Source organism: Trypanosoma cruzi (genome assembly GCF_000209065.1).
Source record: "Trypanosoma cruzi strain CL Brener chromosome Unknown tcruzi_1047053507429, whole genome shotgun sequence".
Lineage (NCBI taxonomy): Eukaryota > Euglenozoa > Kinetoplastea > Trypanosomatida > Trypanosomatidae > Trypanosoma > Trypanosoma cruzi.
In genome coordinates this window covers 18,697-30,654 of record NW_920705.1, presented here as the reverse complement: position 1 = coordinate 30,654, position 11,958 = coordinate 18,697, and the positions used below count along the sequence as shown (strand labels likewise).

Genomic DNA, 11,958 nt, shown 5'->3' with positions numbered 1-11,958 from the left:
TCTCTCTGGATGCCTCTTTTAATCAAGCGGAACTGCGTGCAGCGCTGCGTAGCACACCGTACGGCAAGGCCCCGGACCAAACGAAGTCTACAGCGAGGCGCTACGACATCTTTCGACGAAGTGTCTCCGATTCCCTCTCCGCCGCATCAACCACAGCCGGACAGCCGGCACGATTCCGGTCCAGTGGCGACGAGCCACCATCGTCCCAGTCCTGAAACCCGGTCATTCGCCGGCGCTAATGGAGTCATATCGACCAATCAGCTGTCCTTCCATCGTGGGTAAGGTTGCTGAGAAAATGGCATTGAGGAGACTGCTTTGGCTGTGGACGCCTCGTCCGCACCAGTATGCGTGCCGTAGTATGCGTACCACGACGATGCAGCTGGCACACCTGATAAACGAATTTGAGCATAACAGAAACGATTACCTCCAAGTGAACCTTCCCAGGAAGAGCGGTGTTGGAAGCCAGCTCCACTGCAGACCCCATCGGGCTCCGTTGGTGCTGGTTGACTCCAGCAAGGCCTTTGAGTTCATTGGTCATCGAGTCCTCAGTCGCTTGCCGGCCAATATTCCGGGGGTGAACTGTAGAAGGTGGCTTAGAAACTTTCTGCGTGGCCGCTACGCGAAGACACGAGTTGGCAACAGACACAGCGATCGGTCTTCCACGCTGCGAGGAGTTCCTCAAGGGTCCGTATTGGGAACACATTTTTGTTCTCCCTTTACGCACACCCACCTCTCAATCTGCTGAACGGCTTCTCAGGCGTCACAGCAGACATGCACGCGGATGATCTCTCCATTGTAATCAACGGCCACTCTCGGGAAGACACCATTCCTGCAGCCAACACGGTCCCCAAAAAACTGCACGCGCGGGGTCAGTAAAATGGCCTGGCCATCAACCCGTCAAAGTGCAAAGCCGCTTGGCCCACACTCTCCACGCACACGGAGTCAAACTATGATCGTGAAGGAAAGTGGCCCCTGGAAGTGGCTGGATGTAAAATTCCAGTCATCACCATGGGGGCGTCGCGAACTACGAAGTTTCTTGGCATGGACCTCGATCCGCGACTGACGGTAAATGTGGCGACCTCCAAGCACTGCGCGGCCACTTCGCAACGGGGATATCGCAGCTACGCCGCATTGCGCATAAAGAGGCGGGACCATCTCCACATGACCCACGCACGTTCATCATCGGATACGGCGCATCCAAATTACGCTACGGCAGCGAGCTCATATGGGAACTGACAAAGGATTCAGCGAAGAATGAGATGCAAAAGACGTACGCAGGTCTGGCACGCATTGTCAGGGAAGTTCCGAGCAAAGTTCAGCGGGAACCCGCACTCCTAGAAGCAAATATACCCGCCGCTCCATGTTGTCCGCCTGCGTGCGGCTCTCCATGTTTGATAACACACGCACTTGTCAGATGGACTGGAAGCGGAAATCAACGTCTGAGCCTTCGCCTCGCGCAGGTTTCCGCATCTCGCCATTGTCTCGGCACGAGCTATATGCCTTCGTAGACGCATACGCAAACGGCTACGGCATCACCGAGGACTCACCACGCGAAGAGCGGTTCTTTCGTGGCTCCATTCCTCCCTGGTTTGCGGCCTCCGCTCACCGGGTCACCATCGCCGTGGAACTTCCGATAGATCACTCGATCACCGACGAAAAAGAACTGATAAGGGAAATGCGCAGAGTCCGTAAAGAGGCTCCAGCGCCGCACAGCCACCGCTCGTGGATACTCGCAACGGATGGCGATGTCGACGTTCCCAATTCGGCTGGGGTTGGCATACCACCTTCATCCCTGCATTCCTCGCAGATAATAGAGAAAGTACGTAACAACTGCGGCACACGCCCTTGAAGCTGCAGGACGAAATCCAGTGCGCTGCTCCTGGCCCTGAAGAAGCTGATTATCCCTCGGATCCAGCACAGGCGTAAAAACCCCGCTTGTGGCGACACAAAGCCAGTCTCTCCTGGCGGCCCTCAACAAGGACCCGTTCCGCCAGACCGACTGGACGGAGGACCGGATCTGGCAGCGTCTCCTGACACTGATGCGTGCCGGCCGGTCCGTGCACCGGCAGTTTTGTTGCGGACATTGTGGAGTGCATGTTGACGAGCCTGCGGCTCAGCATGCGACGCAGACCATGGCAACCGGACAACACACGGAACATGGAATGGCGCCCATATGGCACACGGACCCGCTGACATGCTTCACTACCCAGCCCAGCAACAAGTGGCGTCGTACCATTCGCCAAGACACTCACCGCTACTCACTTTGTGGTGCCAGGAAGCGGTCTCTGCCACTGCAGGATCAGCCAACTTCCACAGGCACGCCAGTTGACCCGCAGGAAACCTTTCGCCATCTGCTTCTAGAATGCCCAGGCACCTCCGCTGCGCGCCAACGGCTGGGCATTGAGAAAGATCTACGCAGCGAAATGTTCTCTCAATGGCAGTTGCTTCATAGCAGGAAGCTTTTTCCGCCGCCCAACCGCCTCCTCGGCACCCAGATGGCATTGTATAGCTAGACGTGCCGGTAAGAGTACGGAAAAAATGATAATGAGCATTCTCGCCACCATCGGGTCGTGGCGCACCTTGCGATCTCGCTGGTGACCCTCCTGCTCCACTGCTGTTTTTGCGCAACAAGTCATCACCGTCATTTTTGTGGGTTGGTCGGCCTCGTGTTGCGCTCCGGGTTCTCCTCCTTCATCGTCTTGCGGTGTTTCCTTTGCCGTCCCTGGCACTGTGACTGTCCCGTGACGGTTTTTTCCGAAGCCTCGCTTCCCTGGGAGGTCCTCCCGCCACCAGCGTGCCCTCCGCCCAAAGACTCCGGTCCATTTCCACGCATCTGAGCGGCAGAGGCGCTGCCAGTGCCGGACGGATTGCAATTGTTACTTCGCAGTGGGTCGCTGCAGGATTGATCCTGCCTCGTCGGAGCAGTGAGTGGTCCTGCGGGGGTGGGATTATGGCCCTCACCCGCCGTGCTTTCTCCACCCTCCTCGTCTTCCTGATTGCTATCAACCTCAGAGTTCACGTTCCCCTTTCGTCCAGAGCCACCGGCCACGGTCCTCCATCCGCAGCCATCACAGCACGCGCTTGTTCAGCAGTCACCGCGCCATCACCAGCGGGCCGCACACACACACCGTCGCAGCAGCCGTCGAAAACACGCACGAGCTGTTGCACATCACTGCAGGAGCCAACAGGACGCAGAGCACACGGCCAGTCATCATCACAAACAGTGGAGTCGCCCAACGCTGTGGAGCCGACCTGCAAAAGCACAGAAAACAAAAGAAGAGACACGGCCGCTACACCACGCACAGCCACCGCACAGTCAAAAATGGCAGCAGCCCAGCAGCGGCAGCGCACACACACCATGAGGCAGTTGGAATCAGTGAAAGAGCAAAAACACACAACGCCCCGCAGCAAGCAAACAGAAAACACAAAACAATTAGAAACAAAACACAGCTAAACAAACAGCAATAAAGTAAAAAATGTGAACACACAAAACAAAGGGCTGCACAGTATGGCTCCAGCGCGCACGCACCCATCCTCAAATGCGATTCCACGCAAACAGTTGTGTGCGTGCCATGCATATGAGTGTGTCTGGGGTGCGTTCAACGTGACGGATGCGGGGAGCGGCAAGGAGCACACAGCAGGGCAGCGGAAGCAAGTGAAGCAAAACACAATCATTGGTTTATCCTGTTTAGTACATCGGACCACAGCAGACGCACACAAGTCCCCGCAGTTGAGTGCTGGCACGCACAGCCCGCACACAATTCTTCAGCCCAGAGTGGTGTACGCCAGCGCGGATACGGCGAGCAGCAGCGGGGCACACACCCACGCAGAGCTGCCGAGGCTGCCGTCGGTTTCGCGAAGACGTGACGGTGCGCGGGTGGTCGTTGTAGTTGGCGCCTTTGTACTCGTGATACTTGATGCCTCTGGCGCAGTGCTCGTCGTAGTTGGCGCATTTGCCTTTTGAATTTGTTGGACTGGGTCAGCGGATCCACCTGGTTGCTCTTCTGTAATAGGCCCCGGAGGTGTTGGATCGGGACTCGCCGACGGAGCCGATCCCGTACCTTTCCCTTTTCCGTTATCGGTCGTCGTGCCTGAATTCGGTCCCTTACCGTCCGGCTTTTTTGACCCTACCGCATCTTTTTCACCTGGTTTTTGTGTATTACCGTTCCCGGAACTTAATCCTTGTGACGTTTGGCTCTCACTTCCTGTGTGTTCTTTACTGGACGTACTTCGCGACTCTGGCCCACCGGCCCCCGTAATTTGTGCCTGCTCCTGTACCGTTTTGGCCGGGTGTGCTGAGTCTGAAGTACGGGCCTCTCTACTTGATTCCTGTCCATTAATGCTCGCCGCACCTGCTGCTCCTTGCAAAACAGGCGCATCACGTGGTTCTTCCGCATCGGCCCTCGTACTGTCTTGCGTACCGGTTTCCGGGCTTTTCACTTTTCCGGAATCGCTTGCCGTGCCTGATGTCACTTCCTCAATGCCCGGGTTTTCTGACCCTACAGTACCGTTCTCACCTGGAATTTGTACCGTGCCGTTCTCGGAACTTGATGTCTGTCCCGTAATGGACGTACGTTGCGACTCTGGACCACCTGCTCCCGGTGACTGAGGGAGCGTTGAAACGCTACCCTTATCGGTACCTTCACCAGTCGCTGTCACGCACACGGACGGGCAGCAGCACAGGGCAAGCACCAACAGGGCGCACAGCAGACGGCACGTCATCATCGTGAGTGTGGTCGTTCGGTGGTGTGGAGCTGATCTGCACAGTGAGGGACATGGAGAGCAACAGGGGGGACGAGAGGTGCGGCAGACACACACACAGAGGGCACACCACATGAGGAGAGGGCAGCAGCCAGGCATGCACCGTACGCCGCACACCACGCACGACACACACTCCAATCCACGGCAACAGGCAAACACACACACGCAGCCCTGCCACAACACCAAAACACAGATGGAGGAGGGAGAAGCAAACAGGAGCGGCACACAAGGCTCCACCGCATGTAAATGCGGCGAGAGCGGTCCGTCGTGTCGGCACCCCTCACGGAGGATACACACACACACACGAGAATAGGTGCAGCGCCCACAGCAACACAACAGCAAAGAAACCATGAAAAGGAGAGATCCCCGCACACCACGTGGATTGTTGGTCCACGGGAAGTGCAGCCACCACCGCAGCAGCAGCACACGCAAAGTCAAGCGCAAGGAATGGAATAAAGCAGCCATTTATTCGTGTTTCTTTTTGGAGGGTGGAAGGTGTCTGCATATGTTGTTATTGTTTTTGCGGAGGGCAAACCTTCATGCCTGCATCGTGTGTTGGGGGTTCCTGCAGTGTGCACAACTGTTTCCTTCTCTTGTGAATTTTTATTGTGTTGGTGCAGCCAATAATTCAATTTGTGTTGTTTCCGCTTTTCGCTGGTAAAAGTGCTGCAATAGATGTTTTTATTTCCTCCTTCGTTGCTGTGGCACATGATTCCTCACCGTTTATTGCGGTGGAAATGAGAATATGTGAGTGGACTCCCACGCACCAGAACGCACCTTCGCTCCTATTTATTGGTGCACAGAAGGGCATGTGTGTTTGGTGGTGTCTCGACCATATATTCTTGTGGGCGTACATTCCCCTGCAGGCTGAGGGCGGGATGACGCTCCGTCGCGGTGCACTTCCCTCGCATGCCGCCCACTGTGATTCATCATGCATCACCCCCTCACACATTCCGTGGTGCCACACCGCTGATATTATTGCAGCCGCTGTGATTCCGCGTATTTCACGCATTTGACTGTGCCACAATACATCCGCTCGTGTGGCCGCCGCATCCAAACAGCGGTGCCCAACACCGTGAGCGGCAGTCCACATCCTTGCATGCCCCAACGCAGTGATGCTTGACTGTCAGCCAGGCGACACACAACACGAGAGTATTGTGCTGGCAGTACAACACACGGAGCTGCAGCGAATGACTCGGGCGGCGACGCATCTATTTGTCGCAAGGCAGTGAAAAGGAGTCGGGCAAAATAATGCCGGCTGCATGCACGACACCATATCCACAGCCAAAGCATGCGACGTGATGTGTGTTTCACTGGTGCTGTGAAATGCCTGCAGACGACGTCACTAGTGGAGGCACACCACCCATGATCAGCGGACAGACAATAATCGGCATGGGAGGCCACAAAAGGCAGCAACGACGCCAGCGGCAGCAGGAGCAGCTCTCTCTCTCTCTCTCTCTTTTGCCTTCGAGAAGTAATTATTCCACCAGCCACAGCCGGCTGTGCCATCGTGACACTCCATGCACGTCGTGGCTGCGTCAACACATCCTGCACCCTGCAGCGCCTCAAAAGATGCCTCACTCCGTCCACTAAGTGCATCGATGCGGGCCGTGCCTGGGCTGCTCGTCAGGACCACAGCGATGTGAGGGTCACCGAGTCGCAGCATGTTTGTTGTGACGTTGTTGCATGGCACCTGCACACACACGCGGCGCCTGCATCCCTCCCTTTTGTGTCCGCCCTCTGCCGGAGTGGCCACACACACGGGCAGCAGCAAATTCATTTCACCCTCGACGATCCAAAATCAACACGGACATCCCTCGCGACGCAAAGATCTCAGTTGCCAGCACGGGCCTCCTGCCGCTCTGCCATCGACGCCGAAACACGGCACAGTGCACGCACTTATTTTCCTCGTGTTCCGTCAGCCGTTTGTTTCACACATTCTCCGACGGGCTGACGCCCACAAAAGCACGCCACAAAAGCCACTGTGATCACACAAGCTCTTGCGATGAGCGTCTGTGTGTGCATGCATCCGCTGCTCACACGTGCTGGCAGGCAGCCTGCAGTCGGTGCCCTCGTGCCAGTCCATCGGCTCCAGCATGGGAAAGAGAAAATGGCCAATTCCTCGTGTACTTATTCCCACCGGCAGTGCCAACACGCTGGTCGTCAGCCGTCATTCCTCAGCACATCCAGGAATGCTGAAAAGTGACGTGGAACCGTCAGCCAGCAATGCCACAATCCCCGCACACATGTCGGCTCCACCAGAGAAGACACACAAACTACACACAACACCCCTCACATGTTTTCCAAACATCATTCCGACGCACCGCGACATGCCAAACAGAAGTATTCGTCACTCCATGCACATCCCCACACAATCAAAAAGCCCATGCACCACGCACGGCAGCAGCTCACACCCGTCTAAACAAGTGTTCCTCGGACCAGTGTTGTCCACGTGCTGCATTGGGCTGCCCCGGCTAAAGGGAGCTGCTGTCGGAAATATTGTTCGCGATCACTCACCCCAACGCGGCCGCCTCCCAGGTGATTGCGCAACCAGTGTTGGGCTCGACAGCACAGGCGCGGGAGCCCGCCGAGCCCAGCCAGCAGTCGCCCATCGTCAACGGTGTCGAACGCAGTCGAGATGCCGGTCGGGACTGCGAGAGAGCGGCGACGGCGACGGTGCAGCGCGGGACGCCGCCCCTGCGACGCTCACACTCCACAGCGATGCGCTCGCTCAGCCCTCGTGCCGTTTTGTCTCGGACAGGCGTCACAACGTCGGAGACCGTGCGTCGTGGCGTGGATAAAGGCTGACTTCGGTGGCGTGCCAGCAGCGCTGACAGGCGGCGGTGGACCAGTCCTTCGCTCACTCCTAGCAGGACAGAGAGCAGCGGGAGGGGCCGACAACTCTCCGTGCGGCATGCGTTCTTCCCGTGCTTGCGGGTGCGAGTAGTGTCCCCCGTTTCCCAGGAACTTCGCAGGCTACCGTCAGCAAGGGAGGTGCTACTCATCGTTCTGAGCGAGCAGCGGGCTGCGGGTACAAGATGGCGCAGCAACGCATTCAATACACCGCCGGGGCCAGATGCCAAGACAAGCGAAGAGTCGCGAAAGGACAATTCAAGCGCATACAGCGCGAAGGGCCAACGCATATCCCGGTCACCAGGGGGCACGCAAGCACGAAGTGTGCGGACAGCAGTGGGGATCGCAGCAAGTGGGATTCAGACGATGCGACGGACGAGCGGGTTTCACTGCTGCCGGATTTCGTCGGCGCTTACCAGCGCTACACATGTCGTCTGCGTGCCGTAAGTGACGCACAGAGGCAAAAGCTACTGCGAGGCGGAGACATTGAGCGGTGCCCGAGCCCCATAGCAGCACTCCAGATGACCGTTCCCTCACTGACGCCGGCCAAACTCGCAACAATAATGGCGTAAGGAGCAGACATGATAGCCATCCAGGAGACCCGGAATTCGTCGGAGCAGATCGCCAGCATGCATACTGGAGAGTATGTGCTCCATGCACAATCACGTATCCGCAAGGAAGGTGTTGCAGCGGCGCTGGTGAGGAAAAACCTCCGCTCCAAGCGTATGCCCCTCATCACTCCTCAACGTGATTCCAGCCTCGAAGTGGTGGTGGTCCGGGTCGCGCTGGGCCAGAACCGTGATCTTATTGTAGCGAGCACCTATATGAGACCACCGCCGCAACTCACACAACCTTTAGGCGGTTGCTGACTGCCTCTCGGTCTCTTCGCCGCTCATTTCGTGTGGAGATTTCAACGTGCGTCGCCCACGGTGGGAGCCCTTCCTGGAGACCCCTCCAAGCAACTCCGCTGTGGAATTTTATACAACCGCGCACAAATGCAGGACCCACCTTGGTTAACACCCCTGGTGAAACAAAGTATGCTCGTGCTGGAAGAGAGAGGTCCTGTATCGACCGGACATGGTCAAGGCATCTTACCGTGTCCGACTGGACAGCCAATGTGCCGCCGCTCAGTGACCACTATGTGTTGACATTCACGCTGCATCAGGCATTTAAGGATACCATGCCCTCGGCACCCACTTCGGTACGTCGAGTTTTCTACAGCTGGTGGAATTCCAAGTGGGAGTCCTTCGCCAACAACCTCGACGCACAACTTCCAGCATGCGACCATAAAAAGCAATCAACCGGCATTAAAGCTTTTACGAGAGCACTTGCAGTTTCACCTCGACGGCGTTGACCCCGCGGCATGCACAAGGATGATCCCAAGCTCCGGGGTGACACCCTTGCGAAAGCAGAGCGGATTGCTACCGACAGCAAGGCCCGCTGTCTGCAGTTACCGACGCCCGACCGTGAAGCAGAGACGCAACGGACAAGGAGCCAATTCTTCCTCCTACTCCGTGAGCGCTCACGCAGCAAATATCGGCGTCGCATCAGAAAGTTAAACCCAGGCAAAACACTCGCCTAAAAAAAACGATTCCGGACGTAAAAAGACATCAATTCCGTCTCCCACAACGGCGTTGATGTACGATGGCCGCAAGAATAATTTCAGGACAGCAAGGAGAGCAGCGGATGCGCTCAATCTTGGATTCCTCCCCACCTCGCAAGGCAATTGGGTTTTCCAACGGGAAATAACGGGGAAAACAAGTCTTTGTGTATTTCTTCTCCATTCCCTTCTTAGGCCGCAGAACAACAACGAGTCGGCCGCCTCATCTTCGATAGGTTCCTTCTCTCCCCTCTCTCTGGATGCCTCTTTTAATCAAGCGGAACTGCGTGCAGCGCTGCGTAGCACACCGTACGGCAAGGCCCCGGACCGGACGAAGTCTACAGTGAGGCGCTACGACACCTTTCGACGAAGTGTCTCCGATTCCCTCTCCGCCGCATCAACCACAGCCGGACAGCCGGCACGATTCCGGTCCAGTGGTGACGAGCCACCATCGTCCCAGTCCTGAAACCCGGTCATTCGCCGGCGCTAATGGAGTCATATCGACCAATCAGCTGTCCTTCCATCGTGGGTAAGGTTGCTGAGAAAATGGCATTGAGGAGACTGCTTTGGCTGTGGACGCCTCGTCCGCACCAGTATGCGTGCCGTAGTATGCGTACCACGACGATGCAGCTGGCACACCTGATAAACGAATTTGAGCATAACAGAAACGATTAATTCCAAGTGAACCTTCCCAGGAAGAGCGGTGTTGGAAGCCAGCTCCACTGCAGACCCCATCGGGCTCCGTTGGTGCTGGTAGACTCCAGCAAGGCCTTTGAGTTCATTGGTCATCGAGTCCTCAGTCGCTTGCCGGCCAATATTCCGGGGGTGAACTGTAGAAGGTGGCTTAGAAACTTTCTGCGTGGCCGCTACGCGAAGACACGAGTTGGCAACAGACACAGCGATCGGTCTTCCACGCTGCGATGAGTTCCTCAAGGGTCCGTATTGGGAACACATTTTTGTTCTCCCTTTACGCACACCCACCTCTCAATCTGCTGAACGGCTTCCCAGGCGTCACAGCAGACATGCACGCGGATGATCTCTCCATTGTAATCAACGGCCACTCTCGGGAAGACACCATTCCTGCAGCCAACACGGTCCCCAAAAAACTGCACGCGCGGGGTCAGTAAAATGGCCTGGCCATCAACCCGTCAAAGTGCAAAGCCGCTTGGCCCACACTCTCCACGCACACGGAGTCAAACTATGATCGTGAAGGAAAGTGGCCCCTGGAAGTGGCTGGATGTAAAATTCCAGTCATCACCATGGGGGCGTCGCGAACTACGAAGCTTCTTGGCATGGACCTCGATCCACGACTGACGCTAAATGTGGCGACCTCCAAGCACTGCGCGGCCACTTCGCAACGGCGATATCGCAGCTACGCCGCATTGCGCATAAAGAGGCGGGGCCATCTCCACATGACCCACGCACGTTCATCATCGGATACGGCGCATCAAAATTACGCTACGGCAGCGAGCTCATATGGGCAGTAGCGACGGATTCAGCAAAGAATGAGATGCAAAAGACGTACGCAACTCTGGCACGCATTGTCAGCGGAGTTCCGAGCACTGTCGACCAGTAATCCGCACTCCTAGAAGCAAATATACCGCCGCTCCATGTTGTCCGCCTGCGTGCGGCTCTCCATGTTTGATAACACACGCAATTGTCAGACGGACTGGAAGCGGAGACCTCCGCCTGAGCCTTCGCCTCGCGCAGGTTTCCGCATCCCGCCATTATCTCGGCACGAGCTATATGCCTTTCTAGACGCATACGCAAACGGCTACGGCATCACCGAGGACTCACCACGCGAAGGGCGGTTCTTTCGTGGCTCCATTCCTCCCTGGTCTGCGGCCTCCGCTCACCGGGTCACCATCGCTGTGGAACTTCCGATAGATCACTCGATCACCGACGAAAAAGAACTGATAAGGGAAATGCGCAGAGTCCGTAAAGAGGCTCCAGCGCCGCACAGCCACCGCTCGTGGATACTCGCAACGGATGGCGATGTCGACGTTCCCAATTCGGCAGGGGTTGGCATACCACCTTCATCCCTGCATTCCTCGCAGATAATAGAGAAAGTACGTAACAACTGCGGCACACGCCCTTGAAGCTGCAGGACGAAATCCAGTGCGCTGCTCCTGGCCCTGGAGAAGCTGATTATCCCTCGGATCCAGCACAGGCGTAAAAACCCCGCTTGTGGCGACACAAAGCCAGTCTCTCCTAGCGGCCCTCGACAAGGACCCGTTCCGCCAGACCGACTGGACGGAGGACCGGATCTGGCAGCGTCTCTTGACACTGATGCGTGCCGGCCGGTCCGTGCACCGGCAGTTTTGTTACGGACATTGTGGAGTGCATGTTGACGAGCCTGCGGCTCAGCATGCAACGCAGACCATGGCAAGCGGACAACACACGGAACATGGAATGGCGCCCATATGGCACACGGACCCGCTGACATGCCTTACTACCCAGCCCAGCAACAAGTGGCGTCGTACCATTCGCCAAGACACTCACCGCTACTCACTCTGTGGTGCCAGGAAGCGGTCTCTGCCACCGCAGGATCAGCCAACCTCCACAGGCACGCCAGTTGACCCGCAGGAAACCTTTCGCCATCTGCTTCTAGAATGCCCAGGCACCTCCGCTGCGCGCCAACGGCTGGGCATTGAGGAAGATCTACGCAGCGAAATGTTCTCTCAATGGCAGTTGCTTCATAGCAGGAAGCTTTTTCCGCCGCCCAACCGCCTCCTCGGCACTCA

The 11,958-nt window shown here is 56.9% G+C and overlaps 3 protein-coding genes across 3 annotated transcripts, besides 2 other annotated features; all 3 read right to left on the bottom strand.

Moving 5' to 3' along the window:
* Positions 1-11,958: part of a sequence feature (areas not merged during assembly with more than two copies in the genome that could not be assigned to a particular haplotype) that runs on past the window's edge.
* Tc00.1047053507429.70 (mucin TcMUCII, putative) lies at positions 3,766-4,725 on the bottom strand (the record flags this gene model as incomplete). Its single annotated transcript, XM_807926.1, has 1 exon — positions 3,766-4,725. One exon carries the CDS (start codon positions 4,723-4,725, stop codon positions 3,766-3,768), a length of 960 nt encoding a protein of 319 aa, XP_813019.1.
* Positions 5,737-6,360, bottom strand: Tc00.1047053507429.65 (uncharacterized protein; the record flags this gene model as incomplete). Its single annotated transcript, XM_807931.1, has 1 exon — positions 5,737-6,360. The coding sequence occupies one exon, from the start codon at positions 6,358-6,360 to the stop codon at positions 5,737-5,739; it is 624 nt and encodes a 207-aa protein (XP_813024.1).
* Positions 6,202-6,221: a microsatellite.
* Tc00.1047053507429.60 (uncharacterized protein) lies at positions 9,710-10,168 on the bottom strand (the record flags this gene model as incomplete). Its single annotated transcript, XM_807925.1, has 1 exon — positions 9,710-10,168. The coding sequence occupies one exon, from the start codon at positions 10,166-10,168 to the stop codon at positions 9,710-9,712; it is 459 nt and encodes a 152-aa protein (XP_813018.1).